The sequence below is a fragment of the Oncorhynchus mykiss genome, chromosome 6 (genome assembly GCF_057628025.1).
Source record: "Oncorhynchus mykiss isolate SJ-2025 chromosome 6, ASM5762802v1, whole genome shotgun sequence".
NCBI classification, from domain to species: Eukaryota; Metazoa; Chordata; class Actinopteri; order Salmoniformes; family Salmonidae; genus Oncorhynchus; species Oncorhynchus mykiss.
This window is the reverse complement of record NC_143027.1, coordinates 71,258,157-71,284,903: the sequence shown is the minus strand read 5'-3', so window position 1 is coordinate 71,284,903 and position 26,747 is coordinate 71,258,157. Positions and strand designations below refer to the sequence as shown.

The window sequence follows — 26,747 nt, the reverse complement described above, 5'->3', positions numbered from 1 at the left end:
CCACTCATCTGGAAGAGTAATGTGGTGAATATGGCTGAGCCTCTATCTGTCTTCATCTGTTCTCTCCACTCATCTGGAAGAGTAATGTGGTGAATATGGCTGAGCCTCTATCTGTCTTCATCCGTTCTCTCCACTCATCTGGAAGAGTAATGTGGTGTATATGGCTGAGCCTCTATCTGTCTTCATCTGTTCTCTCCACTCATCTGGAAGAGTAATGTGGTGAATATGGCTGAGCCTCTATCTGTCTTCATCCGTTCTCTCCACTCATCTGGAAGAGTAATGTGGTGTATATGGCTGAGCCTCTATCTGTCTTCATCTGTTCTCTCCACTCATCTGGAAGAGTAATGTGGTGAATATGGCTGAGCCTCTATCTGTCTTCATCTGTTCTCTCCACTCATCTGGAAGAGTAATGTGGTGAATATGGCTGAGCCTCTATCTGTCAGATGACAAGTGCATTTGTTGAGCAAATATATATATTTTCTCTCTTTCTCTCTCTCTCTCTCTCTCTCTCTCTCTCTCTCTCTCTCTCTCTCTCTCTCTCTCTCTCTCTCAGGGTGATGATGTCCTGACAGTTATCAAAATGAAGGCGCAGTGGCCTGCCTGGCAACCCTTGAATGTGTGAGTAGTCCAGCAGTAACCTCCTCTATCATCTCTCTCTGTTTCTCTCACTCTTTCTCTCTGACTAACTCACTCACACTTTCTCCTGAGTGACTGACCAATTATGCAGCAACATCCTTTTTCCTTCCTCTCTCTCCTTTCTATATGCCACCCTCACCCTTCTTCCTCTCTCTCCTTTCTATATGCCACCCTCACCCTTCTTCTTCTCTCTCCTTTCTATATGCCACCCTCACCCTTCTTCTTCTCTCTCCTTTCTATATGCCACCCTCACCCTTCTTCCTCTCTCTCCTTTCTATATGCCACCCTCACCCTTCTTCTTCTCTCTCCTTTCTATATGCCACCCTCACCTTCTTCTTCTCTGTCCTTTCTATATGCCACCCTCACCTTCTTCTTCTCTCTCCTTTCTATATGCCACCCTTCTTCTTCTCTCTCCTTTCTATATGCCACCTGCACCCTTCTTCTTCTCTCTCCTTTCTATATGCCACCCTCACCCTTCTTCTTCTCCCTCCTTTCTATATGCCACCCTCACCCTTCTTCTTCTCTCTCCTTTCTATATGCCACCCTCACCTTCTTCTTCTCTCTCCTTTCTATATGCCACCCTCACCTTCTTCTTCTCTCTCCTTTCTATATGCCACCCTCACCCTTCTTCTTCTCCCTCCTTTCTATATGCAACCCTTCTTCTTCTCTCTCCTTTCTATATGCCACCCTCACCTTCTTCTTCTCTCTCCTTTCTATATGCCACCCTCACCTTCTTCTTCTCTCTCCTTTTTTATATGCCACCCTTACCTTCTTCTTCTCTCTCCTTGTTATATGCCACCCTCACCTTCTTCTTCTCTCTCCTTTCTATATGCCACCCTCACCCTTCTTCTTCTCTCTCCTTTCTATATGCCAACCTCACCCTTTTTTTTCTCCCTCCTTTCTATATGCCACCCTCACCCTTCTTCTCTGTCCTTTCTATATGCCACCCTCACCCCCTTTCTTCTCTCTCCTTTCTATATGCCACCTGCACCCTTCTTCTCTGTCCTTTCTAAATGCTACCCTCACCCTTCTTCTTCTCTCTCCTTTCTATATGCCACCCTCACCCTTCTTCTTCTCTGTCCTTTCTATATGCCACCCTCACCTTCTTATTCTCTCTCCTTTCTATGTCACCCTCACCTTCTTCTTCTCTCTCCTTTCTATATGCCACCCTCACCTTCTTCTTCTCCCTCCTTTCTATATGCAACCCTTCTTCTTCTCTCTCCTTTCTATATGCCACCCTTCTTCTTCTCTCTCCTTTCTATATGCCACCCTTCTTCTTCTCTCTCCTTTCTATATGTCACCCTCACCTTCTTCTTCTCTCTCCTTTCTATATGCCACCCTCACCTTCTTCTTCTCCCTCCTTTCTATATGCAACCCTTCTTCTTCTCTCTCCTTTCTATATGCCCCCTCACCTTCTTCTTCTCTCTCCTTTCTATATGCCACCCTTCTTCTTCTCTCTCCTTTCTATATGCCACCTGCACCCTTCTTCTTCTCTCTCCTTTATATATGCAACCCTTGCCCTTCTTCTTCTCTCTCCTTTCTATATGCCACCCTCACCCTTCTTCTTCTCCGTCATTTCTATATGCCACCCTCACCCTTCTTCTTCTCCCTCCTTTCTATATGCCACCCTCAACTTCTTCTTCTCTCTCCTTTCTATATGCCACCCTCACCTTCTTCTTCTCTCTCCTTTCTATATGCCACGCTCACTTTCTTCTACTCTCTCCTTTCTATATGCCACGCTCACTTTCTTCTTCTCTCTCCTTTCTATATGCAATCCTTCTTCTTCTCTCTCCTTTCTATATGCCACCCTCACCCTTCTTCTTCTCTCTCCTTTCTATATGCAATCCTTCTTCTTCTCTCTCCTTTCTATATGCCACCCTCACCTTCTTCTTCTCTCTCCTTTCTATATGCCACCCTCACCTTCTTCTTCTCTCTCCTTTCTATATGCCACCCTTCTTCTTCTCTCTCCTTTCTATATGCCACCCTCACCTTCTTCTTCTCTCTCCTTTCTATATGCCACCCTCACCTTCTTCTTCTCTCTCCTTTCTATATGCCACCCTTCTTCTTCTCTCTCCTTTCTATATGCCACCTGCACCCTTCTTCTTCTCTCTCCTTTATATATGCAACCCTTGCCCTTCTTCTTCTCTCTCCTTTCTATATGCCACCCCCACCCTTCTTCTTCTCTGTCCTTTCTATATGCCACCCTCTCCCTTCTTCTTCTCTCTCCTTTCTATATGCGACCCCCACCCTTCTTCTTCTCTGTCCTTTCTATATGCACACAAATGAGGTGCCTTGGAGCCACTCAAAAGCACATGGCCTGAATCTGCTAGCTCATCTCCACCTGCACCAAGTTGATCAGCGTGACTAGGCTTCCTTTAGACTCCTACGTGCATAAACCTTAATTTCATCTCTTATTTAGGAGAAAAACAAGGAGCTAGTTAGCACAGGTAGCACAGAGAGAAAAGCATCCTCAATGTAAAAAACACTCTCACATAGGATCTGAGTGTGAGACTCCAAAGAGAGCTTCCAAAGGCAACCACAGCTGGGGACAGAGCCAATCAAATACACAGAGGGTAATTAGCTCACTATCTTGTTTATATGCCAGCAAATTAATTGTATCATAAAGTGGCTGTGTAAATGCAGAGGAAATCAAATCAACTGGTTTAGGGGATGGGTGGTGGGAAAGGGAGGATGAGAGGAGGGGAAAAGGAGAGGAGGAGGTGGAGGTTCTTGATTGTAGTGTGATGTGGAAATGTACACATTCTGTTTGTACATGAGGTTTTCTTCCTTGAAAGTAGGGTGCAGAAATGGTTCATTGCTCCTGCAGTTGATGGATGTTTATTTTTATTCTTTAAAATGAGTCTGTTGGGATTGCATGTGATTTTTCTTAGTACATGTTCGTATATGTTTTTGAATGTGTTTATAAATGTTGTTTGTACGTGTTTGTACATGTGATTCATCAAGTGTGTGTGTGTGTGTGTGTGTGTGTGTGTGTGTGTGTGTCTGTGTGTGTGTGTGTGTGTGAATTAGTGAAGGGGGCTTATGTTACTGCACTTGTGTGTACATGTATGTGTGTGGGTTAAGAGGGTGTGTGTTTTGATGATTATTGATAGATCTCCTGGATGGGTTTTTCTCCATCAAGGTTAATGGCCTCCTGCAGGCTCCTGTGTATCAAGACATCAGGCTGATCTGTACTACACAGCTGCCTGCCAATTAACAAACCCTCCTACCCTGCCTTTCAAGAAGAGAAAGGGGGAGAAAACAGAGAGAGAGAGAGCAAGAGAGAGAGAGAGAGAGAGAGAGAGAGAGAGAAATAGACGTTGATGAATTATCAGTGGTTAGACAACCAGCTCTTTATTACATCTGAAGGATCCAAGGCAGATCGTTAGAGATGGAGCTTCAGGTTCAGGGATATCTGGGATCAGTGTTGGGTTAGGAGTGGTTTGGAAGAACTTTCATCATGGGACTAGAACATTATTGAATACACTGTGTTTATGTAACCACGTTTTTACCTGTCTGTCTCTCTATCCATCTTCATTTCTAGTGATCACTTGTACTGATTTCGAACTAAAGTGGTCATCTTGAGAGAGATGTGGTGGCTGGAGCAAAGGAAAGGGAGAGAGAGTCAGAGGAGGGTGGAGAGGGAGCGAGGGAGGTGCAGATATGACTCATAACATGTTAAAAGGAGAGGGCGAGAGAGAGAGAAAATAGCCAAATAAGGGAAAGATGGACACAGAGAGAGAGCAACAGAGAAGGAGATGTGGTCAGAGAGAGAGAAAATAGCCAAATAAGGGAAAGATGGACACAGAGAGAGAGCGACAGAGAAGGAGATGTGGTCAGAGAGAGAGAAAATAGCCAAATAAGGGAAAGATGGACACAGAGAGAGAGCGACAGAGAAGGAGATGTGGTCAGAGAGAGAGAAAATAGCCAAATAAGGGAAAGATGGACACAGAGAGAGAGCAACAGAGAAGGAGATGTGGTCAGAGAGAGAGAGGGAGGAAGAGAAAGTAAGAGAGAGAGGAATAGAATGCCACCAGAGCCGTCTCCAACCAACCAACCGCTCCACGCCCCCACACCAAGGTTACGAGGGTTGCTGGACCTATCGTTGAGGGAAGCTTGCCTAATTAAAAACGCTGCGGCGCATTGAGGAAATTACCCCCTGCCTCATTTGCATACACGCCAGGGGATTAGCCGGGCTGGACTTGGAAGGAATCAATGTTCCTTTGTGTTGTGTTCACGTTCCTCCTCCTTCCCTCAGGCCGTGTTTTATTGACGTGTAAACACATCATTCTCCCTGCCTGTCGTTTTCAAAATGTCCTTTTAAATGACATGTTTGCTTTTGCCCTCCCCGGCTGGATTGAAACACTTGACACAGTGAACTGGAGACTCCACTTTGAGTTTAAGGTCTGTGTCTGTCTCTCTGTCCTTCATAGGTAAACCACATTTGAGAGGATGTCTGGTTTCATCTGGTTTCCCTCTCAGTCCCACTGGTCTACCTGCACTTCTAGATAACCTGACATAATCCGCTTCAATGTTTCTCTGGGAATATCTCTATCTCACGTATACACCTGTCAGCTGTCGACACGCATGTACGCATCCAAGCACACACACACATGCACACACACACTCGTATGGTCAGGTGCCACAAAGAGGGATCTTTGAAAATTACAATTGGCTCAGAACAGGGCAGCAAGGATGGCCCTTAAATGTACACGGAGAGCTAACATTCATAACATGCATGTCAATCTCATGGCTCAAAGTAGAGAGATTGGCTTCCACACTATTTGTTTTTGTAAGAAGTGTTGACAAGCTGAATGCACCGAGCTGTCTGTTTAAACTACTAGCACACAGCTCAGACACACATGCATACCCCACAAGACATGCCACCAGGGGGCTCTTCACAATCCCCATGTCCAGAACAGACTATGGGAGGCACACAGTACTACATAGAGCCATGACTACATGAAACTCTATTCCACATTAGGTAACTGATGCAAGTAGCAGAATAAGATTCTATTTTTTTAAAGATAAAAATACACCTTATGAAACAGCGGGGACTGTGAAGAGACACACACACACAGGCACAGACACTCACACACCTGCACCTTAGAGACTATTTTCACCTCAGAGAATATCTGCACCTTATCTGCATTGACTCTCCAGACATAAACCCTTACACACAAGCACACACGCACATGCACACTCACATGCGCACACACACACACACACACACAGTTAACACAGCTGTTCAATAATATACTATTTATTCAACTGTGCGACCAAGACACTATTCACTTTATATTTGTAACACAGTCATACTTGACACAGCACTCATGAATACTGTATATCCTATTGTGTAGATATCAGTCTTATTAGTATGCATATTACATTCCTCTAATGACTTGTTCATTTTGATTGACCTCTGATGAATATTGTTTGATATTGTAATGCCATGTTGAGGGGCCAGCACGCAAGTATTTCACTGCACCTTTTATACCTGCTGCCAACTGTGTATGTGACAAATAACATTTCATTTGATACACACACAACAACAATGTGTCACACAATGTGCTAGTGACCCAGACAGAGCAATCTGCTGTGGGAATCTCCGTCGCTGGGCGGTGTTCTCCGACACTGTCACAGTACAGAGGCCTCCCTCTCTCAAACACACGTGCGGACATGAAGGCAAGCATGCGCACACACTCTTCAGAGTCTTATGTACTCAGACGGTCCCCACAGAAGACAGCCTACACCCCTCTCTTTCTCTCCATCTTCCTCTCTTTGTTCTGCTCTACCTGACCCCCTCCCAATCACACACACCCCTCTCTCTCTCAGAACAGAAATGGCTGTGCCTGTGACAGCTACAGTTACCTCCATGATGTCCAGTAGTGAGTCCATCGTCTTTTTAAAGCACTCTATACATCTCATCAGACCCTTTCTAAAGACAGCAGGACTACCCCAGCTCTCTGAGGCTTCCAGCTGATTAGCACTGTGCAGACAGACAGACAGACAGACAGACAGACAGACAGAAACAGGGAAATAAGGGGTTGTCAATGAAAACGCAGCCCTTAATGAGCTAAAGGGTTTGTCTTTGTCACTCAGAGACAGCGTGTTTGCTGGGGATGTGGTGGGATGGAGGGAGGGAGGGAGTCAGAGTCAGAAAAAAGGGAAGTAGAGAGAGAGTCTAATCAGATATACTGTATACCCATTACATGATATCTATCCAACTGTCCCAATAGGTGATGGACAGTGATGTTCACTGTACTTAAACTTGAACAGATTAAAGGATAAACATTTGAAAGTGTATTCTGGGAATTCTTGATTATAGTATTATAGCTAGAGTAGCGGCATCAATGTCTCACTCTCTGCACTCCTCAAAAAAAGTGTTCCAAAATGGTACTTTGCAAGGGGATAGGGTTCTACCAAGAACTGTTTTGATCTGAAGAACACTTTAAGGAAGAAAGGGGTTATTTGTAAGCCAAAGGGTTCTACATAGAACCTTTAACATCCTAAAAAAAAATGGTTTTGGAAGAAAGTTTTTTTTGATTCTTTGGAAGGCAAGAAGGGTTCTATATAGAACCATAGAGTATATCATATTTCCCAGCATGCTGTATTGCATGGTGATTTTCATAATTGTTTGTTTGAATGTGTTTTTGCATAGACATTGATTGGTTGATACATGTTATGCTACACAAAGATAAATAACATTCATTTTTGTAAACTAAACCAATTTGTTAATAATTTGACTTATTGCACCCATTACAGAGCTGGTTGTTCCAGTTTAGATCACTGAGGTAGTATCAGTTTTCTATCTTCCCTACCATGGCAGTCATTCTCAAAGCAGATTGCTGGTGATAAAATTCCACTTGTTGGATATCCTAACTCTGGCTGGATTCCAATAGGAATTGCACATCACTTTGCAAGCCAACATAATGTGACTTGCAAGACTTATGTGGCCTGTAAACCAGGAGTTTTCTGACACCACTGTGTTAGGGTATAACTAGGCCCTCAATGAAAGGCGTTATGATATATTTTATGGTTCTATATAGCACCTTCTAAGACTGTACGGAAGCTCAATTGTCACCTGAAACAATTATCCCTTCTGCTATTCTCCTGTCACTGTTCTGTTCTTCATATGCCAGTAAATCCATCAGATGTTCTATCACCACACACACCTCAGCCCTGTCCTGTCCAGTTCTGTCCAGCCCTGTCCTATCCAGTCCTGGCTTGTCCTCCCATACACAGTAATAATCACCTCTAAGGCTGTGTAAGAGCTCTAATCCTCTGGGAACACACAGCAGGCTGCCAGCCGTCCCCTCTTCCCCCTCACCGCGTGTCACCGCGTCCCTTTGCTCAGCTCAGCCAGTCTCGGAGGCCTTAGGTTTATCTCTGACAGCCACATTGGACCCAACACAAAGCCGACTTGTAATTGACAGGGTGGCAGGAGGGATAGGGTGTAGGAGGGTGGGAGGTATCTATCAACCCCTGATAAACGTTCATTAGAAATGCTGTGGTTTGGTACTAGGAAAAAGGATTTCTGAACAGACATTTGTGCTGCCATGTGCATTATTGTGCTTGTGACTGTCTGTGAACACTTTTCTTTGGGTGTGTGTGTGATCGCTCATCACATTATCTGTTGCACACACAAACACACGCACTCACACACACACACACACACACACACACACACACACACACACACATATCCATGGCTCTCTGCCACCAGTAAAGTGTTTAGGGGTGTTTATTACTCTTTACCTCTGGCTGGCGGCTCTGTGTTGAACTGTTGTAGGGGGTGAGCTGGATGTGCAGGGCATGCCTGAGGCAGCAAAGAAACTTCTCTACATCTCTGTCGACTTAAGTACCCCTGCTCTCATCCTTTCCTCGTTCTTCATCTCCCTTTCCTTGCTATCCCTCTATCTCTTTTTCATGCTTTTTAGGGACTTCAGTCAGTATTTCTGTTCTCTCTCTCTCTCTCTCTCTCTCTCTCTCTCTCTCTCTCGCTTTCTCTCGCTCTACACTCTCTCTCTTCTCTCTTCTACTTTTCACATTTAGTCATTTAACAGGCACCCTTATCCAGAGTGACTTGCAATCAGTGCATTGATCAACTAAAGGTAGGTAAAACATCACTTATCACAGTTATTACAATTGTGACTTTCTTCAAAATAGTCCCTTCTCTCTGTCCTCCAGTCGTGCTGCCCCGTCAGCTGAGTTCTCAGTGGATCGTACCCGTCACCTGATGTCCTTCCTCACCATGCTGGGGCCCAGCCCTGACTGGAACGTGGGGCTGTCTGCAGAGGACCTCTGCACCAAGGAGTGTGGTTGGGCCCAGAGGGTTGTCCAGGATATGATCCCCTGGGATGCAGGCACCGACAACGGGGTCACCTATGAGGTCAATGACCTCCTCAAAATGTCACAACTACACGCTCTAATATTCACACTATCTCTACCACAGTGATTCTAACCATAACCCTGGAGCGCAAGCCCCAGACATCACTCACACCACCTACTGTATAAAATCACACTTCTTATAGGGCTGGGAGTTGCCAGGGACCTCACGATACCATATTATCATGATACTTAGGTGCCGATATGATATCTATTGCGATTCTCATGAATCTATGTCTTACTTTACAATACTGCAATGCGACGTTCCAAACATACGTCTGCTGCAGAGGGACAAGAGAGAGCCATGAGAAAACGACTTTCGATCAGTCATGGAAATAAAAGTGCTGAAAACAAATTAGTTCAGTATTTAAAAAGAAGATGGAGAACAAGCAATGACGGAGAAATACTGGAATTCTGGTGCAGGTACAGCCGACTAGAACAAAAATGATATTAAGATATTGTCAAAAATAATATTGCAATACACTGAGTGTATAAAACATCAGGAACAGCTTTCTAATATTGAGTTTCACCCCCTTTTCCCCCTCAGAACTGCATCAATTCATTGGGGCATGGACTCCACAAGCCCCTGGCACCTACTACCATACCCCGTTCAAAAGCACTTCAATATTTAGTCTTGCCCATTCTCCTTCTGAATGGGACACATACACAATCCATGTCTCAATTGTCTCAAGGCTTAAAAATCCTTCTTTAACCTGTCTCCTCCCCTTCATCTACACGGATTGAAGTGGATTTAACAAGTGACATCAATAAGGTATTATAGCTTTCACCTGGTCAGTCTGTCATGGAAGAGCAGGTGTTCCTAATGTTTTGTACACTGTATATATGTCAATATATTATTTTTCAGTATGGGCAGACTGGTTGAGGAGAGGTTATGACTGTGCTGTGGGAGCTCACAGACAGACCTTTGGCTGATCCCTGGGAGTTCACAGACGAACCTGTTGAACTGTTACTCCCCTGTTTGATTTGGCTCGCCCCAACAATGACCTTACTCATATGAAATATCTGGAGCCTCAGACATACTTACGGTGTACTTGGGTGGAAGAAAGAACAAGTTGTGTAAGAACCGGTCAAGAGTTATGAAATGAGGTTGTAGAGTGTTTTACTGTTGAACGGTGTCTATATGTTTTAGTGGTCTCTGTTGTTTCAGGAAGCCTGAAGTTGACGTTTGGAGTTGTTAAAACAGCTCCTGGTAACCTCCTGTGGTGTTCTCTCTCACTGTGTGACTCTGCTCTCCACTGGGGTGAAACAGTAGGATGTATGTAGTGATGTAGCAACCACATTCTGTACATTGTAATGGAGGGTTATGCCTGACACATAACATATCAGAAGTTCAAAGGTGTGGAAGATGTTGATCACCATAACACAATAGCACTATACAAAGTTACATGTCAACCCTTTATGTTCAGACTAGTGGATGGCTTGTTTTACAGTGTTGTGCCTTCAGAAACCCTGTGGCTGTGTTTGCTGTGTTAGCCCCCTGCTAGCAGACATTTGCTGCAGACTAATGACAACAGTTTCACCACATAACCCCATAACTCACAGTGTGCCTGACCAAGATCTATGGATTCATGTTGTTTTAGTGGATGTGGCTTTGTGACTTGTATAATCTAGGTTTGCCAGTCTTAGGAGGACGTATGTTTTTTTGTGCTGGGACGAGACTATATTATAGATGTGTTGTATACCTCCATAGTGCACATGAAGAGACCTATTGCAACCTTTCAAGGTTATCTGCAAATACATATTTTATCACTGATATCATGACACTGTTCATCAATACTACAATGGAACACATATTGACATGAAAAGACAGTCATGTATCTATGTTGACTCTTCATTTGTGTGTGTGTATGTGTGTGTGTGTGTGTGTGTGTGTTCTGACCTCCAGTCTCCCAACAAGCCCACAGTCCCTCAGGAGAAGATCCGCCCCCTGACTAGCCTGGACCACCCCCAGAGCCCCTTCTACGACCCTGAGGGGGGCGCCATCACCCCCGTGGCCAGGGTAGTAGTGGAGCGCATCGCCCGAAAGGTCTGTTCATCCAATCATCTCTCTCCATTTCTTCCGTTCCTTTGGCTGCTATATCTCTCCCACTTTTGTTGCCTCGATCCTCTTTCTTTGCTCACTTCACTTCCTATTTCCATCCTCTTTCTGTCTCACACTCCTCTTGTTCTTTCCCTCCAGCTGTCACCAACACAACCTGATTTCATGCGCATCAAGGCATGTTTGAGGTTGGCTCTAAGATCTCGAAGCGGTTACAAACATTTGATTATGTGCCTGTGTTCATAACGTTGTTTCGGTATACGACTCGAAATGAGAAGGTAAACAAACAGCACAATGGAACATATTGGTGTATTGAACTAGAAATGTCAACTTTAAAGCTTCAGACACTGAGAGGAAGATACATCTTTTTCAGTCAGAAGAAAGTAGCTTTATTTTAACTCCCTCTGCATTGTTCCAGTGTCTAACTGAAGACGTTGTGAGTCAATACAGCTGTAGATATAGATGTTAGTTGTATAGGTGCCGTTTGAAGAGAACAGCTGTTGAACAGTGATGTAAATGTCAGTGGACTATAGCATTTACACAGCATCCAGCCTGGCAGACTCAACTGGAATCTCTCCATCTACTCTATTATAGCCTTTGTCAATCTATTGATCCTCACACACTGAAGCGTGCAGGTACAAGCACACACGTGCGCGCACAATCGCGCACACACACAACAACGCCCTCAGCCCCACACACACACCCTATCACTCTGATCGTTTGTCACTTGCCCTAAGTGGACCTCTATTGTTATGACAGCTGAATGCCATTACCAGCATGTCCCCATATCACCTCCCCGTTCGCTAGAAAGACAGATAACTAAATACGCTAGCTAGATAGCGACAACGTGTGTGTGTATCTGTGAGCTCCAGCAAAGGTGAGAGGATGCATCAGCTGACCTCCCTGTTTACCCCCTTCTTTGTCTGATAGCCGCCAGAGGCAAACGGAGGATCTTATCACAACAGAGTGGTATGTATTCCACAACGCAGGCCTGTGTTTGTCTGTCCGCAGGGAGAGCAGTGCAACGTCGTGCCTGATAACGTGGATGACATTGTGGCTGATATCGCCCAGGAGGAGAAAGAGGAAGGTCTGTGTCTCTCTTTATCTCTCTCTCCCCTCTGTGTCCCTGTATCTCCCCAACTCTGCCAACACAGGTTGTAACAGAGGAGCGATAAGCAAGAGAGAGGAGAAAGGCATGTCTCTCTCTCTCTTTCTCTCTCTCTCTCACTCTCTTTCTCTCTCTCTGCCCATCTCCAGGCGTGGGAGATTAGAACCAGAGCTTGAGAAACAGTAGAATGAGTTAACCCAGCTCAGCTTTATTGTCCTCCATGTTGCCTTTTCTTTCTCTCTCTCTCATGGGAAAGCTGCACAGATGGAATCATAAGCAGATTTGATCAGTAGTGGCATTTTCAATAAATCAATAAGGCTGCAGTTGAGATTCTTCCAAGTGAATTGTCGCACCTGAACATGTCCCAGGGACATACATGTTTAAATTGATTTGAGTCAGATCAGTGTTTCAATAGCACATCACTTAGTGAGGAGGGGCTTAGGCACTCAACACACACCTGAGGAAACACATAACTAGTTATGACTTTGAACATTTGTGTTTATGCCCTTCACTTGATGAATGTATTTCTCCTCTCTCTCTCTCTCTCTCTCTCTCTCTCTCTCTCTCTCTAAACCTTCCACTCCTCTGCCACCCTTTCTCCCCCTCCCTCTCTCTCTCTCTCTCTCTCTCTCTAAACCTTCCACTCCTCTGCCACCCTTTCTCCCCCTCCCTCTCTCTCTCTCTCTCTCTCTCTCTCTCTAAACCTTCCACTCCTCTGCCACCCTTTCTCCCCCTCCCTCTCTCTCTCTCTCTCTCTCTCTCTCTCTCTCTCTCTCTCTCTCTAAACCTTCCACTCCTCTGCCACCCTTTCTCCCCCTCCCTCTCTCTCTCTCTCTCTCTCTCTCTCTCTAAACCTTCCACTCCTCTGCCACCCTTTCTCCCCTCTCTCTCTCTCTCTCTCTCTCTCTCTCTCTCTCTCTCTCTCTCTCTCTCTCTCTCTCTCTCTCTCTCTCTCCCTCTCTCTCTCTCTCTCTCTCTCACACTGTCTCTCACGTTCCCACTTTTCCTTCCTCCAGACGACACTCCAGAGACATGCATCTACTCCAACTGGTCTCCCTGGTCAGCCTGCAGCTCAGCCACCTGTGACAAGGGCAAGAGGATGAGACAGAGGATGCTGAAGGCCCAGCTGGACCTCAGTGTACCCTGTCCTCACACCCAGGACTTTGAGCCCTGCATGGGGCCCGGCTGCAGCGACGAGGGTCAGTATGTTGGACTAGGCAGCTCATGAGACATGGCGGGGTTTCGAACAAAGGTTTACAAGACTGTGTTTGCCTCCTGAGCTAAAGCCGATATATTAGCTCAGGGTGCTAATGCAAGTCTTCGTCTCAGGCAATGTTACTCAACACGTGAACGTGGTTCACCGAACCACCCCCGTTACACAAATGTATATTGACATGAACAGATATACTACAGTACAATCTAGGATACAATCTGGAAATGTGTATTTCTTGTTGCTGTCTTGGTGTACAAACACCCATCTAAAAACAAACTTCAACATCCGACCCTCAAGTCCCTCTAGAAGCTTTATTATTGTGGACGTCATCTTTGTTAGCATTTCATAGGTTATTGCAAAGAAAACAGGTAAAATCTGGTTTACTGCAGGTCTTTATTGGTGTTGGGTCATCGATAAAGCCCCCAGCTCGTTTGTAGCTCAGACAATAAAGTTGTAGCAGCATAGAGGTGAGAGGGACACTGTGTTTCTGAGACAAGCCTATAAAATGTGTAATGGGCTAAAGCTGCCGGGAGGCCACAGTGGATACTAAGGCTTTATTAAAAGACACATAACAAGTTATGAGAATACACACAGCGGCGTCACGTCTTTGCTGCTTGCAATGAAAGACTAATGAATAATAAAATGTGTGTGTGTGTGTGTGTGTGTGTCTGTGTGTGTGTGTGTGTCTGTGTGTGTGTGTGTGTGTGTGTGTGTGTGTGTCTGTGTGTGTGTGTGTGTGTATGCATCAGTGTGTGTAAGAGCCCATGTGTGTGTATGCATCATTCTGTGTTTGTGTGCATGTGCGTGTACACACACACACACACACACACACACGCGGGCTCTTACTCTGGGCTCTTATTCATGATTTGCTTATTATTAATGATTCATTGATGATTTGCTCATCTTATTAATGATGAGCTTCTTTATAGAGCAGAGTTTAATGAGTCTTTCAGTCTGGAGAGGGAGGGTTTAGATATAAATCCATGTGAGTCTCACCCAGAACGGCTCTTATCCTCCCTCCCTCCCACCTGAACATAATGCAACAACAGCAGGGGGTTGTTATTAATGAGGAGAAACATTTCTGTTGCATAAATGTGTTCACAGCTCATGCATTTTCAAAGCTCTTGGGTAACACTTTGGGTGCAGGTGTACTGGTACAAGCTCTTGGGTAACACTTTGGGTACAGGCATACTGGTACAAGCTCTTGGGTAACACTTTGGGTACAGGTGTACTGGTACAAGCTCTTGGGTAACACTTTGGGTACAGGCATACTGGTACAAGCTCTTGGGTAACACTTTGGGTACAGGTGTACTTGGTACAAGCTCTTGGGTAACACTTTGGGTACAGGCATACTGGTACAAGCTCTTGGGTAACACTTTGGGTGCAGGCATACTGGTACAAGCTCTTGGGTAACACTTTGGGTGCAGGCATACTGGTACAAGCTCTTGGGTAACACTTTGGGTGCAGGCATACTGGTACAAGCTCTTGGGTAACACTTTGGGTGCAGGCATACTGGTACAAGCTCTTGGGTAACACTTTGGGTACAGGTGTACTGGTACAAGCTCTTGGGTAACACTTTGGGTGCAGGCATACTGGTACAAGCTCTTGGGTAACACTTTGGGTACAGGTGTACTGGTACAAGCTCTTGGGTAACACTTTGGGTGCAGGCATACTGGTACAAGCTCTTGGGTAACACTTTGGGTGCAGGCATACTGGTACAAGCTCTTGGGTAACACTTTGGGTGCAGGTGTACTGGTACAAGCTCTTGGGTAACACTTTGGGTACAGGTGTACTGGTACAAGCTCTTGGGTAACACTTTGGGTACAGGTGTACTGGTACAAGCTCTTCTAATGGCCATGAGCTGACATAGATGCTCATAGTCTCCTATTGTCTTGCTATGATAAATGAGACTAACAGGAGGTCCCATGATGTAGATGCATCATACACTGGTTGATTATATAAAGTGTGATGTGACTACTAACACTGTAAGGACATTAAAATCCTGAATGCAACTCAAATGCCATAACTGACTGTGACCTTCTGCACTTTGCCCCCGACCTCTCAGAAGGGTCCACCTGCACGATGTCAGAGTGGATCACCTGGTCTCCGTGCAGCATGTCATGTGGGATGGGCCTGCGGTCCAGGGAACGCTACGTCAAGCAGTTCCCTGACGATGGCTCTGTGTGTACCTTGCCTACTGAGGAGAACGAGAAGTGTACTGTGAACGAGGAATGCAGTGAGTAGCTTTAACCCCTGAAATCAATGGTTCACAAAGTAATTTATCACAAACATTGCTGCATTTAGCAAAGTTTTCTTTTAATCAGGTAAAAAAAAACATTTTCCGAGGTATAGGAAACGTTTGATTAATCTGTGTATGCGCTTTTCATATAAACAAATCTATGTATTTCTAGGCTTTAGATAAATGAGGCTCATTGTGTGCATCAATTCTCAGTGGAAGAGCATCTGCTAAATTATTCAAATGTACTGTTAAAACTATTAGGATGATGTATAATTATGTCTGATTACAGGACAAAGTAATGCATATGTGGATTAAGTTCTGTCTCTCCCATTGAACACACCCACTCCCCCTCTCTTCCTCTTCCCCACCTCCCTCCTCTTCCCTCTCCCTTTCTCATTCCCTCCTCCTCTTCCCTTCCCCCTCTCTGCCTTTTCCCCTCTTAACTGTCTGATCCCCCCTCTTTTTAGCACCCAACAGTTGTCTGGTGACAGAGTGGGGTGAGTGGGACTCCTGCAGTGCCACCTGTGGGCTGGGTATGAAGAGAAGGGAACGCATGGTGAAGATGCCTCCTCCGGACGGCTCCATCTGTGGGGCTGAGGTGCTGGAGGTGGAGAAGTGCATGATGCCAGAGTGTCGTGAGTAACACACACACACACACACTCCCGCACACACACACACACAGTCACACACAGATAAGCATATGCAGGCTTATACAAACAAACACACACATGCACACACACGCTCACTCACACACCACACAACACTTGTACACACTATCACTCACACACCACAACAAATGCCAACCAGATGAAATCGGATAGACACTGATTTTGTGTGTGTCCTGTGTGCACAGACACCATCCCCTGTATGCTGTCTCCGTGGTCTGACTGGAGTGACTGCAGTGTGACGTGTGGGAAAGGCATGCGGACGAGGCAGCGCATGCTCAAGTCTCCTGTGGAGCTGGGAGAGTGTACAGAGGACCTGGAGCAGGTGGAGAAGTGTATGCTGCCAGAGTGTCGTAAGGAACATTCACACACACGCACACACATTGGAGTGAATCTACTTTATTCATGTGTGGACACACCAACTGAAACAGTACTTCACATGTGTAGTTCATAATAATGCTGATTATTATCTTCATTGTGCAACCGAGCATCCATCTGCTTATAATACACTCTCTATCATATCCACATGCACACACACGCCACAAACACACTTATAACACACTTGGCTTGTTAGTGTGTACACATCTTTATGTCATCTGCGTTAGGGGTGCCCATAGTCTCATCTCCAGCCCAAACTCTCCCAGATAGGGTTATCATGAGAATACCCTGGTGGAGTATTAGCAGGTTTATATGAGAGGGAACATTGGAACCCAGAAGTGCCCATGTGCTCTCACATTTAAGCCTGACTTAATAGGTTATATATATATTCTAGTCAGGTACGAGACTGGCAGACACATTACCATAGGAAAATACTCTCTTTCTCCTCTCCTTTCTCCTGTTCCCTAGAAAATGAGGGAGCTAATTTAAGGGCTGTATTGTGAAGCATGGGATTAAAAGTCAGAAATAACCAGCTTTAACTTTGGCAGACGTCATTGTATTGGGGTGAAAAAGCTTGTTAACTGGTCTTCCTTCAGTCTTAGTGAGGGGATAAAGCTGGCCGTATTATTCTGGCCAGCCCTAATCATCCTTGCAGTTCGTAAGAATGTTCTCGTTATGGACATAAGTCAGAGAATTTGTTTCCAGGGGATTCATATTGTGTTATGTTTAGAACAAGGAACACTGATGCAAAGTCATGACGTGTATCTTCAAGCTTTCTTCCCATATTAATTCTTCACCTTTCTTACTCCACCCTATCCCCCTCTTCATTATCTCTCATCCCCCCTCTCTCTCTATCCCTCTCTCTATCCCCCCCCCCTCTCTTTCTCTCTCTCTCTCTCTCTCTACAGCAACAGACTGTATGGTGTCAGAGTGGACGGAGTGGTCTGAGTGCAACAAATCCTGTGGTAAAGGTCACATGATCAGGACACGCATGGTGAAGCTGGAGCCTCAGTTCGGAGGGGACTCGTGTCCCGAGACTGTACAGAGGAAGAAGTGTAAGATCAGGAAGTGTAACCGCGGCGGTGGCCAGGGACAGGTCAACAGCGACGAGAAGAAACGACGCAAGGAGGCGAGGGAGAAGAGGAGGAGCAAACAGGGGGGGCGACAGGGGGAGGAGACCACGTCGACCGCTGAACACCCAGGTTGGTGGGACTCCACTCTGACCAGATTTTTTAATCAGCGTATGCGTACTTCTTTTGACCTTCCCCCGATAAAGATAAACAGAGTAATGTGTTTACATGACTATTGTATAATCTACCTACTGCCATGATCAGTTTAATATTGCATTATTAGTGTGCATGTAAATGTACTCATAGAAAACTAAATCACAGTCAGTTTTTATAGTCATTATCTTCAATATGATCATTGCTATTCTTTAACAAGGAACACATTTCCATGAAAATGTATAAAATGTCTTTCTCCATGCCTTCTCTCTCTGGTCAGGCTGTAAGATGAGGCCATGGTCCAGCTGGACGGACTGTACCAAGCTGTGTGGCGGGGGGATTCAGGAGCGGCTCATGACAGCCAAGAGGAGGCTTAAGAGCGCCCAGCTCCCCAGCTGCAAGGACAGGAAGGAGATCCGAGCGTGTAACGTGCACCCCTGCTAGATGGACCAAGTTGGGCGGGACGGGATGGGATGGGTACGGAGTGGGTGGAGGTTGCCCATAAACACTGGTGTGAGCTCAGTTGTTTTCCCCTCTGACAGTTCAGATTAGGTTTGGGGATTGTAAGCTGATCCTAGATCTGTGCCTATGGGCAACTTGGTTATGTGACGGAGCGTGAGGTGGCATAGTGTCACTCAATGATCCAATGCACTCTGTTTAGGACTGGCACGGACCTTAATCTCTCTTGGTTTAATCCAGGGCTGAGTCTGAAGATTCTAGATTGGGGAAGGTACACTGGTTCTGTATACACCTCTAGTCAGAGTTTGGAAAGAGTTTAGCAAATTCTGAAATGACCCATCCTTCAAGGTCAAAGGTCATGTGTTATTTTACAAGAAGGAAGGAAGGAATTCCCTTGGTCTCTTCTCGAGCCTAAAACAAACAGCCATTTCGAGAGAGGATCTAGGCTTCCCAAAATAATGCCTAGCCTCTGATGAACCTGACTGATTTTCCTCTGTTCGTAAATTAACTAGCTCTGTTACATATAGGATTCTTCTGCAAGATTACTGTAAACTTGTTGTGGTATAATATTCTTGAATAATGATAATGTTGAAAACATCAATTGATTTAATAAGCGATAGTACTGTTAGGCTATATCCTGTAGTATCCTCTTTGGTAGTGTATATTATCCCAGAACTTAAAGCACAGTTACCCAGCCATTCCAGCATTTTATAATCCTTCAGAAAAAAAAATGTTTCTAGGATCAAGAAATCTCCTGTATGACTTTTTACTCAGCTGTACTACAGTTCATGTAGACACACCGCAACTGAAATCTCTATGATTTTGTGCATTGTTATTATAAGATCATTATGTAATTTTTTTGCTGTGGATTTTTTGATAGGAATATCACCCAGGAGTCTTACCAAAGTCTTGTGTAGATGTTTTTTACTTCTCTTTTTCCTCTGCTCCTCTAACATATTCATATTTTGGAATATATCACCTTTACAATAAAAGTAAATGTTAGAAATTGTCATACGGATGTTTATTATTCTTTGAATACCATTTATATTGAGGTAAATGTATTATATTACGTTGAGGTCCATACTCATGCCAGGGTTTACATACCATACGTAAACCAGTGAACTTCATACTCTTGGCCACTAGATGGAGACGATAAGCTGATTAGAAGTGAGTTCCTTTTTCATTTTTTATTTTTTTTATTTCACCTTTATTTAACCAGGTAGGCTGGTTGAGAACAAGTTCTCATTTACAACTGCGACCTGGCCAAGATAAAGCAAAGCAGTTCAACACATATAACAACACCGAGTTACACATGGAGTAAACAAACATACAGTCAATAATACAATAGAAAAAGTCTATATACAGTGTGTGCAAATGAGGTAAGATAAGGGAGGTAAGGCAATAAATAGGCCATGGTGGCGAAGTAATTACAATATACCAATTAAACACTGGAATGGTAGGATGTGCAGAAGATAAATGTGCAATAAATAGGACATGGTGGTGAAGTAATTACAATATACCAATTAAACATTGGAGTGGTAGATGTGCAGAAGATGAATGTGCAAGTAGAGATACTGGGGTGCAAAGGAGCAAGATAAATAAGTAAATACAGTATGGGATGAGGTAGTTGGATGGGCTATTTACAGATGGGCTGTGTACAGGTGCAGTGATCTGTGAGCTGCTCTGACAGCTGGTGCTTAAAGCTAGTGAGGGAGATATGAGTCTCCAGCTTCAGTGATTTTTGCAGTTCGTTCCAGTCATTGGCAGCAGAGAACTGGAAGGAAAGGCGGCCAAATGAGGAATTGGCTTTGGGGGTGACCAGAGAGATATACCTGCTGGAGCGTGTGCTACGGGTGGGTGCTGCTATGGTGACCAGTGAGCTGAGATAAGGTGGGGCTTTACCTAGCAAAGACTTGTAGATGACCTGGAGCCAGTGGGTTTTGGTGACAAAACAGATGGCACTGTGATAGACTGCATCCAATTTGTTGAGTAGAGTCTTGGAGGCTATTTTGTAGATGACATCGCCGAAGTCGAGGATCGGTAGGATAGTCAGTTTTACTAGAGTATGTTTGACAGGTAGAGTCAGTAAACCAGTAGGTGCCTATCTAAGCCTGTGCCATTTCAATACACTTTGGTCATACATAATACTGTAACAGCATACTAGTCTAACATGACCCATTTTTCTCAACCCATAACCAGAGATATGTGAGTGTCTAGGCAGGGAGCTGCATAAGCAGCACTGTAACACTGGTCTGCAAAAGGGTGCGCTTCCCGGTGATGCAGTACATACACACATTGACCAGACGGTGGCAGAAGATACCTATTTAGTGTTGAGCCTTGAGGTGTTGAGGGTTTTATTTATTTGGACTTCAGGCAACACTGTGATTAGTGCTGAGTGTGTGTAAAAGTCCACATATTAGGCCACTTCACTCTGTCAGAAAGGTATGGAAATCCAACATCAGTCTCATACAGTGAGACATGTGCCTCGTCCCGTCAACGTTTGGCCCTAAACACAGTCACGAGGGCCATGCTCAGTATCCAAACATTAGGAAACGCTGTAGATATAAATGTCATGAATAGAGCTGACATGATTCCTTATTATACATGTCAGAGAGGCTATATTTCTACATGCTATCTGAAAGTTGCACAACGATGTGCCTTGCTGAATGCACCCAGGTTGCTCATAGTCTGAGCTTGTCTTCTAAAGATATTCACAGTGACACAATCAGGGACAGTTAGTTGCCAGCTTTGCTCATTAAAGCAACATGCTTTGGTTTCAATTGGTGTCTCCATTAAGTAGTATTTCCCTTAAACCAAGCAGAAGTAAAGAGAGGGGAAATAAGTGAACAGAGATGTCATGCACTGGCAGCCATCTTGAAGAAATGAGTCAGACTGATTTAAATCAACCTTTGACAGCCTGGGGGATATGATGGTGTCCTATGGGTGGTGGAATTCAGAGGGAAAAGGTGAATAATGCAACACAAACACACTTTACAATGATATACACAATGCCATTGCCATAACAACCACACATTTGGTTCACACTGCAGCTTTGGGAGTCTTCCAACATGACTTGTCAAGGTGATATTTGCTGACATATACACTAAATATCCATGGTGATAGTGGCTAAATGGGAGAAGAGAGATGTGATATAAAGAGTTGCATAAGATCGTTGTTGCCGTCTTTGTACTCAGATGAGTGATGCTGTTGATGTGTGAGTGCGTGCGTGCGTGTTTGCATGTGTGTGTGAGTGAGTGAGAATGCAGCACACGGCGACTCGCCTCAAAGCGCTGCCCCCGGACCTCATCAGGCCTCGTTTTTTGCATTCACTGTTGCCACAGCAACAACTCACAGCAGATCATAAGCAGCTCTCCAGGACTCGCCACTGTGGGCCTATTTGAAACGTTGCCCACAGTAAATAAGGGCGGTGCTACAGCTTTACACACACAGACTTGGGGCAGTGCAGTGGTCGACTGTGTGGGAGTGTTCCAGAGTGCCCACAAGGCATCCGTCAACATGAACTGTCTCTTCTCTGACAGAGGGCTGGCTTGTTGGCTTCTCTCCACCTTCTCTCCCTGTTGGCAACAAGGCAGGATAGGTGGGCTCAAAATAGATGTGATGTCTACCACTCTATCTCAGACTGCCTTTAGGCTACTGCTGGTGAGATCTCAAGTCGACTGATGAAAAACCTTGAGTCCAATGAGAAGTATTGCTTCGGTATGTGAAGTGCTCTGTGGTATAAACATTGATAAAGCCACTAGTAGGAAGGAAAAGCCTCTTTTGTGCTGCAATGGCACTGCATAAGGTATGGTGAGACTCTATACATTCCTCTGCATTGAAAATCACTCTGATTGACTTACGATGTAAAATGACTGTGCATAGTGTGAAATTGGCATGAATAGTTTTACATTTATATTAACAGTAGAGACTGAAACTGTCATGTGGAAATGGAGCTGGAAGAAACAAAATAGTAAATCTGCCCTAACATCATGATGCTGTACTGTAATTGATGACTTATGGTGATATATCATCCCAGAGTAAACTAAAACATTCATTATGAGACATTTAATATGAAATACATATCTTCCCCGGGGACTTTTGGTGTCATTTGAAAAGTAATTGTGCGCATTGAGATTCAGGCAATACAGTGTTTTGGTCCTGCATCCGTTTTCAGTGTCTTTCCGAAAACAAATCTAAATAAACCCCTTGTTTTAAAACACAGCAGGTGGCTGCTTGTACAATTCCTGATATGGAGTCAGTCAGAAAATGCCAAAAGCCCTAGAGCTGAAAGCAATGACTGTTGCTATAGGAGCTGTGATAACACATTGTGATATGGTTTTATTTAACTACCACACAAAGCGGAACCTAGTAGATAAGCAATGGAATTCCAATTTGGCCAATTGCATTATGCAAGTGTTACATGCTTTCAGTGAATATTAATGTGAATACTAATTTATGACCAAACATGGCTATTCTTATTGGGTACTTGTATGAGCTCTGGTCAAATATATCAAATGACTGGAAACCTAATATTACAGGTATTTTACAGTATAAGCACCTTACACCCTCTCATTTGGCAAATGTGTATTTTCTTTCATTTTCATTTAAAGGGTGTCTGAATTCTCTTTTTAGCTGCAGTGATCAGAATGGCTTGAGCTGCAGAAGCAGGGCATGGAAAGGGTTAACCACATACACATCTCAGTCTAGTGTGTCTAAAAGGAGAGATGTGTCTCTGAGATAATTGTCCTGTGATCTGCCTCACAGGACAATCAGCCCACTCGCTGACAGACTGCTGACAGACTGCTGACAGACTGCTGACAGACTGCTGACAGACTGCTGACAGACCGCTGACAGACCGCTGACAGACTGCTGACAGACCGCTGACAGACCGCTGACAGACCGCTGACAGACTGCTGACAGACCGCAAGAGGAAAGAAAAAGAAAATAAAAAAACAATAACTTGATTTTCAATTTTCAAACTGCATTGGGAAATACTGCAGCTCCTTCCTTCCTTCTCTGGCCAGGCTCTCTATCCGTCTGGACAAGGAGTCAGAGGAAATATAACATTTCATAAACCAATAAGCCAGGGTAGTAAAAATCAATACGAAGACCAGACCTCCGGAAGCTCTTTTCCACAAATGTATAGACCTCAATTGGGCTCCATGGCAGTGATATAGTCATATAGGGAGGGGAGGTGATGGTGGGGAGTACGGACTACTGCTGTTCATATTCATATTTTTGCATATGAAGAGTGATATGTGGCATGGCAGAACAGGGCCGACGTCTATAGACTGGCACAGAGCTACTGAGCTGCAATTCCATCATGTAATGGCAGTGGTGTAAAGTACCTTGTTCTTTTGGTATCTGTACTTTACTTTTCACATTTTTGACGACTTTTACTTTTAATCCACTACATTCCTAAAGAAAATTATGTATTTTTACTCCATACATTTTCCCTGACACCCAAAAGTACATTTTGAATACTTAGCAGGAGAGGAAAATGGTCCAATTCATGCACTTATCATGAGAACATCGCTAGTCATTACTACTGCCTCTGATCTGGCAGACTCACTAAACACAAACACTTTACTTTTCAAACTTAAGTATATTTTCACTATTACATTTACTTTGATACTTAGGTATACATAAACCAAATACTTTAAGACTTTTACTCAAGTAGTATTTTACTGGGTGACTTTCACTTTTACTTAGTCATTTTCAAATAAGGTATCTTTACTTTTACTCAAGTATGACAATTGCGTACTTTTTCCACCACTGTTTAATGCCTAGTCAATCTTTGCTTTGAAAAGCGTGGATGACCATTTACATCCATTCGCCTTTAGACTGGAGAGTAGCACGATGGGCACATCTAAGGTGGGTCAGTCTCAAAGAAAGTAGAAGAATTCTGGACATTTTTATGGAGTAATGAATAGAGACACTGGAAATGGTTTTGTTTTTCCATGTTCACTGGCCCAGCATATTACATTTATATAATATGCAGTATATACTGCTGGAAAGTTTCATGTAGAGGCTCAGTCAGTCAATATCATGGTTGAGTTTAATTTATAATTTGATATGTATAGTTTGTTTAGTCTTGTTTACATTTTGATATAAAAATGTTCTATTTTATTTACTGTCTTTCTTCCCCCATTGCTGAAAGAGAAAAGGAAAGCCCCATCCTGGCGATAGCAGAAAACAAATTCCCTGTCATGTTATCTCGCTGTTGCTTGGGAAACGCATTTCACGGGAATTCACCACGCACTAATCAGAAATTGACTGCCGTTCCACAGCAATGCCAAAGGACTCCAAACAATGTGGCGGTTGCCTTGGTAGCCGCTGGTCATTGTTTAATTAAAGCTAGAGGAATGGATGAGTGCAGAAATAATAAAAGAGTGTTTGATAATGTATTAAATAATACAGATGATCGTTAGACATAACAAATGTCTGGCGTAACCTAAACCCAAACGATCCTTTTCTCTCCCTCAAGCCTCAATCAAATGTAATAATTGAGTTGTTTCCTCTCCACTCGCTATTTGTTTGTCGCTCACTCTTTCTGTTAGCCATGATATCAACAAAGTGGAGGTCCATGAAGTCCACAAATATAGAATATTCCATATCTTATTGGACAAGAGAAAACCCAACATGTGGGTGGTCAAGCCTGAGAAAGAATGTATTGGTTAGCCTGAGGGTGTATCCATATGTTGGTGTGTTGGATTCCTCCCCCCGTGGTGTGACACCTCCTGCTCTCTCTCTCACACACACACACACACAAACTAGAAACCCACATGTACAGTCATGGAAAGAGTACACACACTCACACCCATTCCTCCTCTCTCCCACACTAACATTCATCCATCTGCTCTGCTGCATTTAGATGAAGAGTGTTTGCTATGTGGCTCTAGGGTCTCTGCCTTACAGCCTCTCCTCACAGTTCTCACTTATACATACCCTCACACTCTGCTGGCTCACCGCTCTTATCTCACCACCCCAACACTTATAACTCAAACACCAAGAAGGGTGTCTGTTACGGATACAGGTATTTTGTGTGTATCCTGTGTGTGTGTATTTATTTTATCTCCGTCTCCCCTCACAGGTGGCAATCATCATTCCCCAATCAGTCATCAATCAGTCGCTAATCAGAAGACACACCTCCTCCTGTTTCCATTACCCTATCGCATTCCCTTTCCCTTGGTTTAAAAACTCTGTCTGTCGTTTGCTCTAGAGCTCAATCTCTCTGTCAATGCCATCTGTCTGTAGATCTCTTGTTGGGTTTTTGCAACTACATGTCACTTTGTCCCCACCTGTGAGTATTGGTTTTGTTATGGTGTTTGTTTGACGGTGGGAAAAGGGGGTACCAGGATAAGTCGCCCATGGGCATACACTACCCGTAAGAATACTTTGTATAAAAACACTAGTTAGAACTGGGCGGACCACCCAGTGTATTTTTGGTTAGTTAGCTGTTGGTGAAGTAGGCTAGTCTAGCTTAGGGGTGTTTTTGGATACTTATTATTTCTTTCCTTGGGTCCAGCTCAGCCCCTTTTCCTGCTCCCCCCATTAACGTGTGTTTTCAAATAAACCATGAGTGTTTGACGCTAATTTAATTGTCTGTGGTTATTTCGTTCTCACTCTTACTTTTTCACTATAATTTGCATGAGTTATGTTGTGGGTCTTAAGGGTCTAGTTACCATCCCCCCCTAGACTGTCGGGCCAAAAGGGATTCGTAGCAGTGTCTATGCCCAGTCAGGAACCACAAGCTAGTCTGAGGGATCTGGAATCACACCCAGAGTGTGAGTCCAGAGAGTGTAATAGTTTGGCCTGCATATATACAGTATAGATGTACAGTACCAGTCAAACGTTTGGACACACCTACTCATTCCAGAGTTTTTCTTTGTTTTTACCATTTTCTACATTGTATAATAATAGTGAAGACATCACAACTATGAAATAACACATATGGAATTATGTAGTAACCAAAAAAGGGTTAACATTTTTTTTATATTCTTCAAAGTAGCCACCCTTTACCTTGATGACAGCTTTGCACACTCTTGGCATTCTGCCAACCAGATTCACGAGGAATGCTCTTCCAATAGTCTTGAAGGAGTTCGCACATATGTTGAGCACTTGTTGGCTGCTTTTCCTTCACTCTGCGGTCCAACTCATCCCAAACCATCTCAATTGGGTTGAGGTCGGGTGATTATGAAGGCCAGGGGCCTCATTTATAAACATTGTATGCACAAAAAAAGGCGTTGGCCACTTTCTAAGCATTTATCATAAAACAAACTTCTCATAAATAATAAGGTGAAAAGTGAGACATATTACACTTAAACTGATGCCGTTTTCGATGCCTCAGTCAGGCAGATAGGAGTGCACAGTTTCATA

General features: G+C 44.1%; 1 protein-coding gene and 1 long non-coding RNA gene across 3 annotated transcripts in view; both read left to right on the top strand.

The window, feature by feature from the left end:
- The window catches only part of LOC110526494 (spondin-1), a 137,120-nt gene extending 117,740 nt beyond the window's left edge, over positions 1–19,380 (top strand). Inside the window, exons 7-16 of one of the 2 annotated variants that reach the window (XM_036980881.2) lie at positions 554–618; positions 8,827–9,028; positions 10,931–11,071; positions 12,095–12,170; positions 13,208–13,390; positions 15,470–15,640; positions 16,111–16,278; positions 16,497–16,661; positions 17,595–17,888; positions 18,190–19,380. In XM_036980881.2, the coding sequence (XP_036836776.1) occupies positions 554–618; positions 8,827–9,028; positions 10,931–11,071; positions 12,095–12,170; positions 13,208–13,390; positions 15,470–15,640; positions 16,111–16,278; positions 16,497–16,661; positions 17,595–17,888; positions 18,190–18,353 (1,629 nt within the window). In that variant the 3' untranslated portion in view covers positions 18,354–19,380. Of the gene's footprint in view, positions 1–553; positions 619–8,805; positions 9,029–10,930; positions 11,072–12,094; positions 12,171–13,207; positions 13,391–15,469; positions 15,641–16,110; positions 16,279–16,496; positions 16,662–17,594; positions 17,889–18,189 lie in introns of both variants that reach the window. The other variant, XM_036980880.2, reaches the window with a different exon arrangement.
- A 2,513-nt stretch (positions 19,381–21,893) lies between these two features.
- LOC149983072 (uncharacterized) lies at positions 21,894–25,964 on the top strand. The gene is made up of 2 exons (XR_016496846.1): positions 21,894–22,173; positions 25,462–25,964. It is a non-coding gene; the product is annotated as an uncharacterized LOC149983072 (long non-coding RNA).
- The last annotated feature ends 783 nt before the right edge of the window (positions 25,965–26,747 follow it).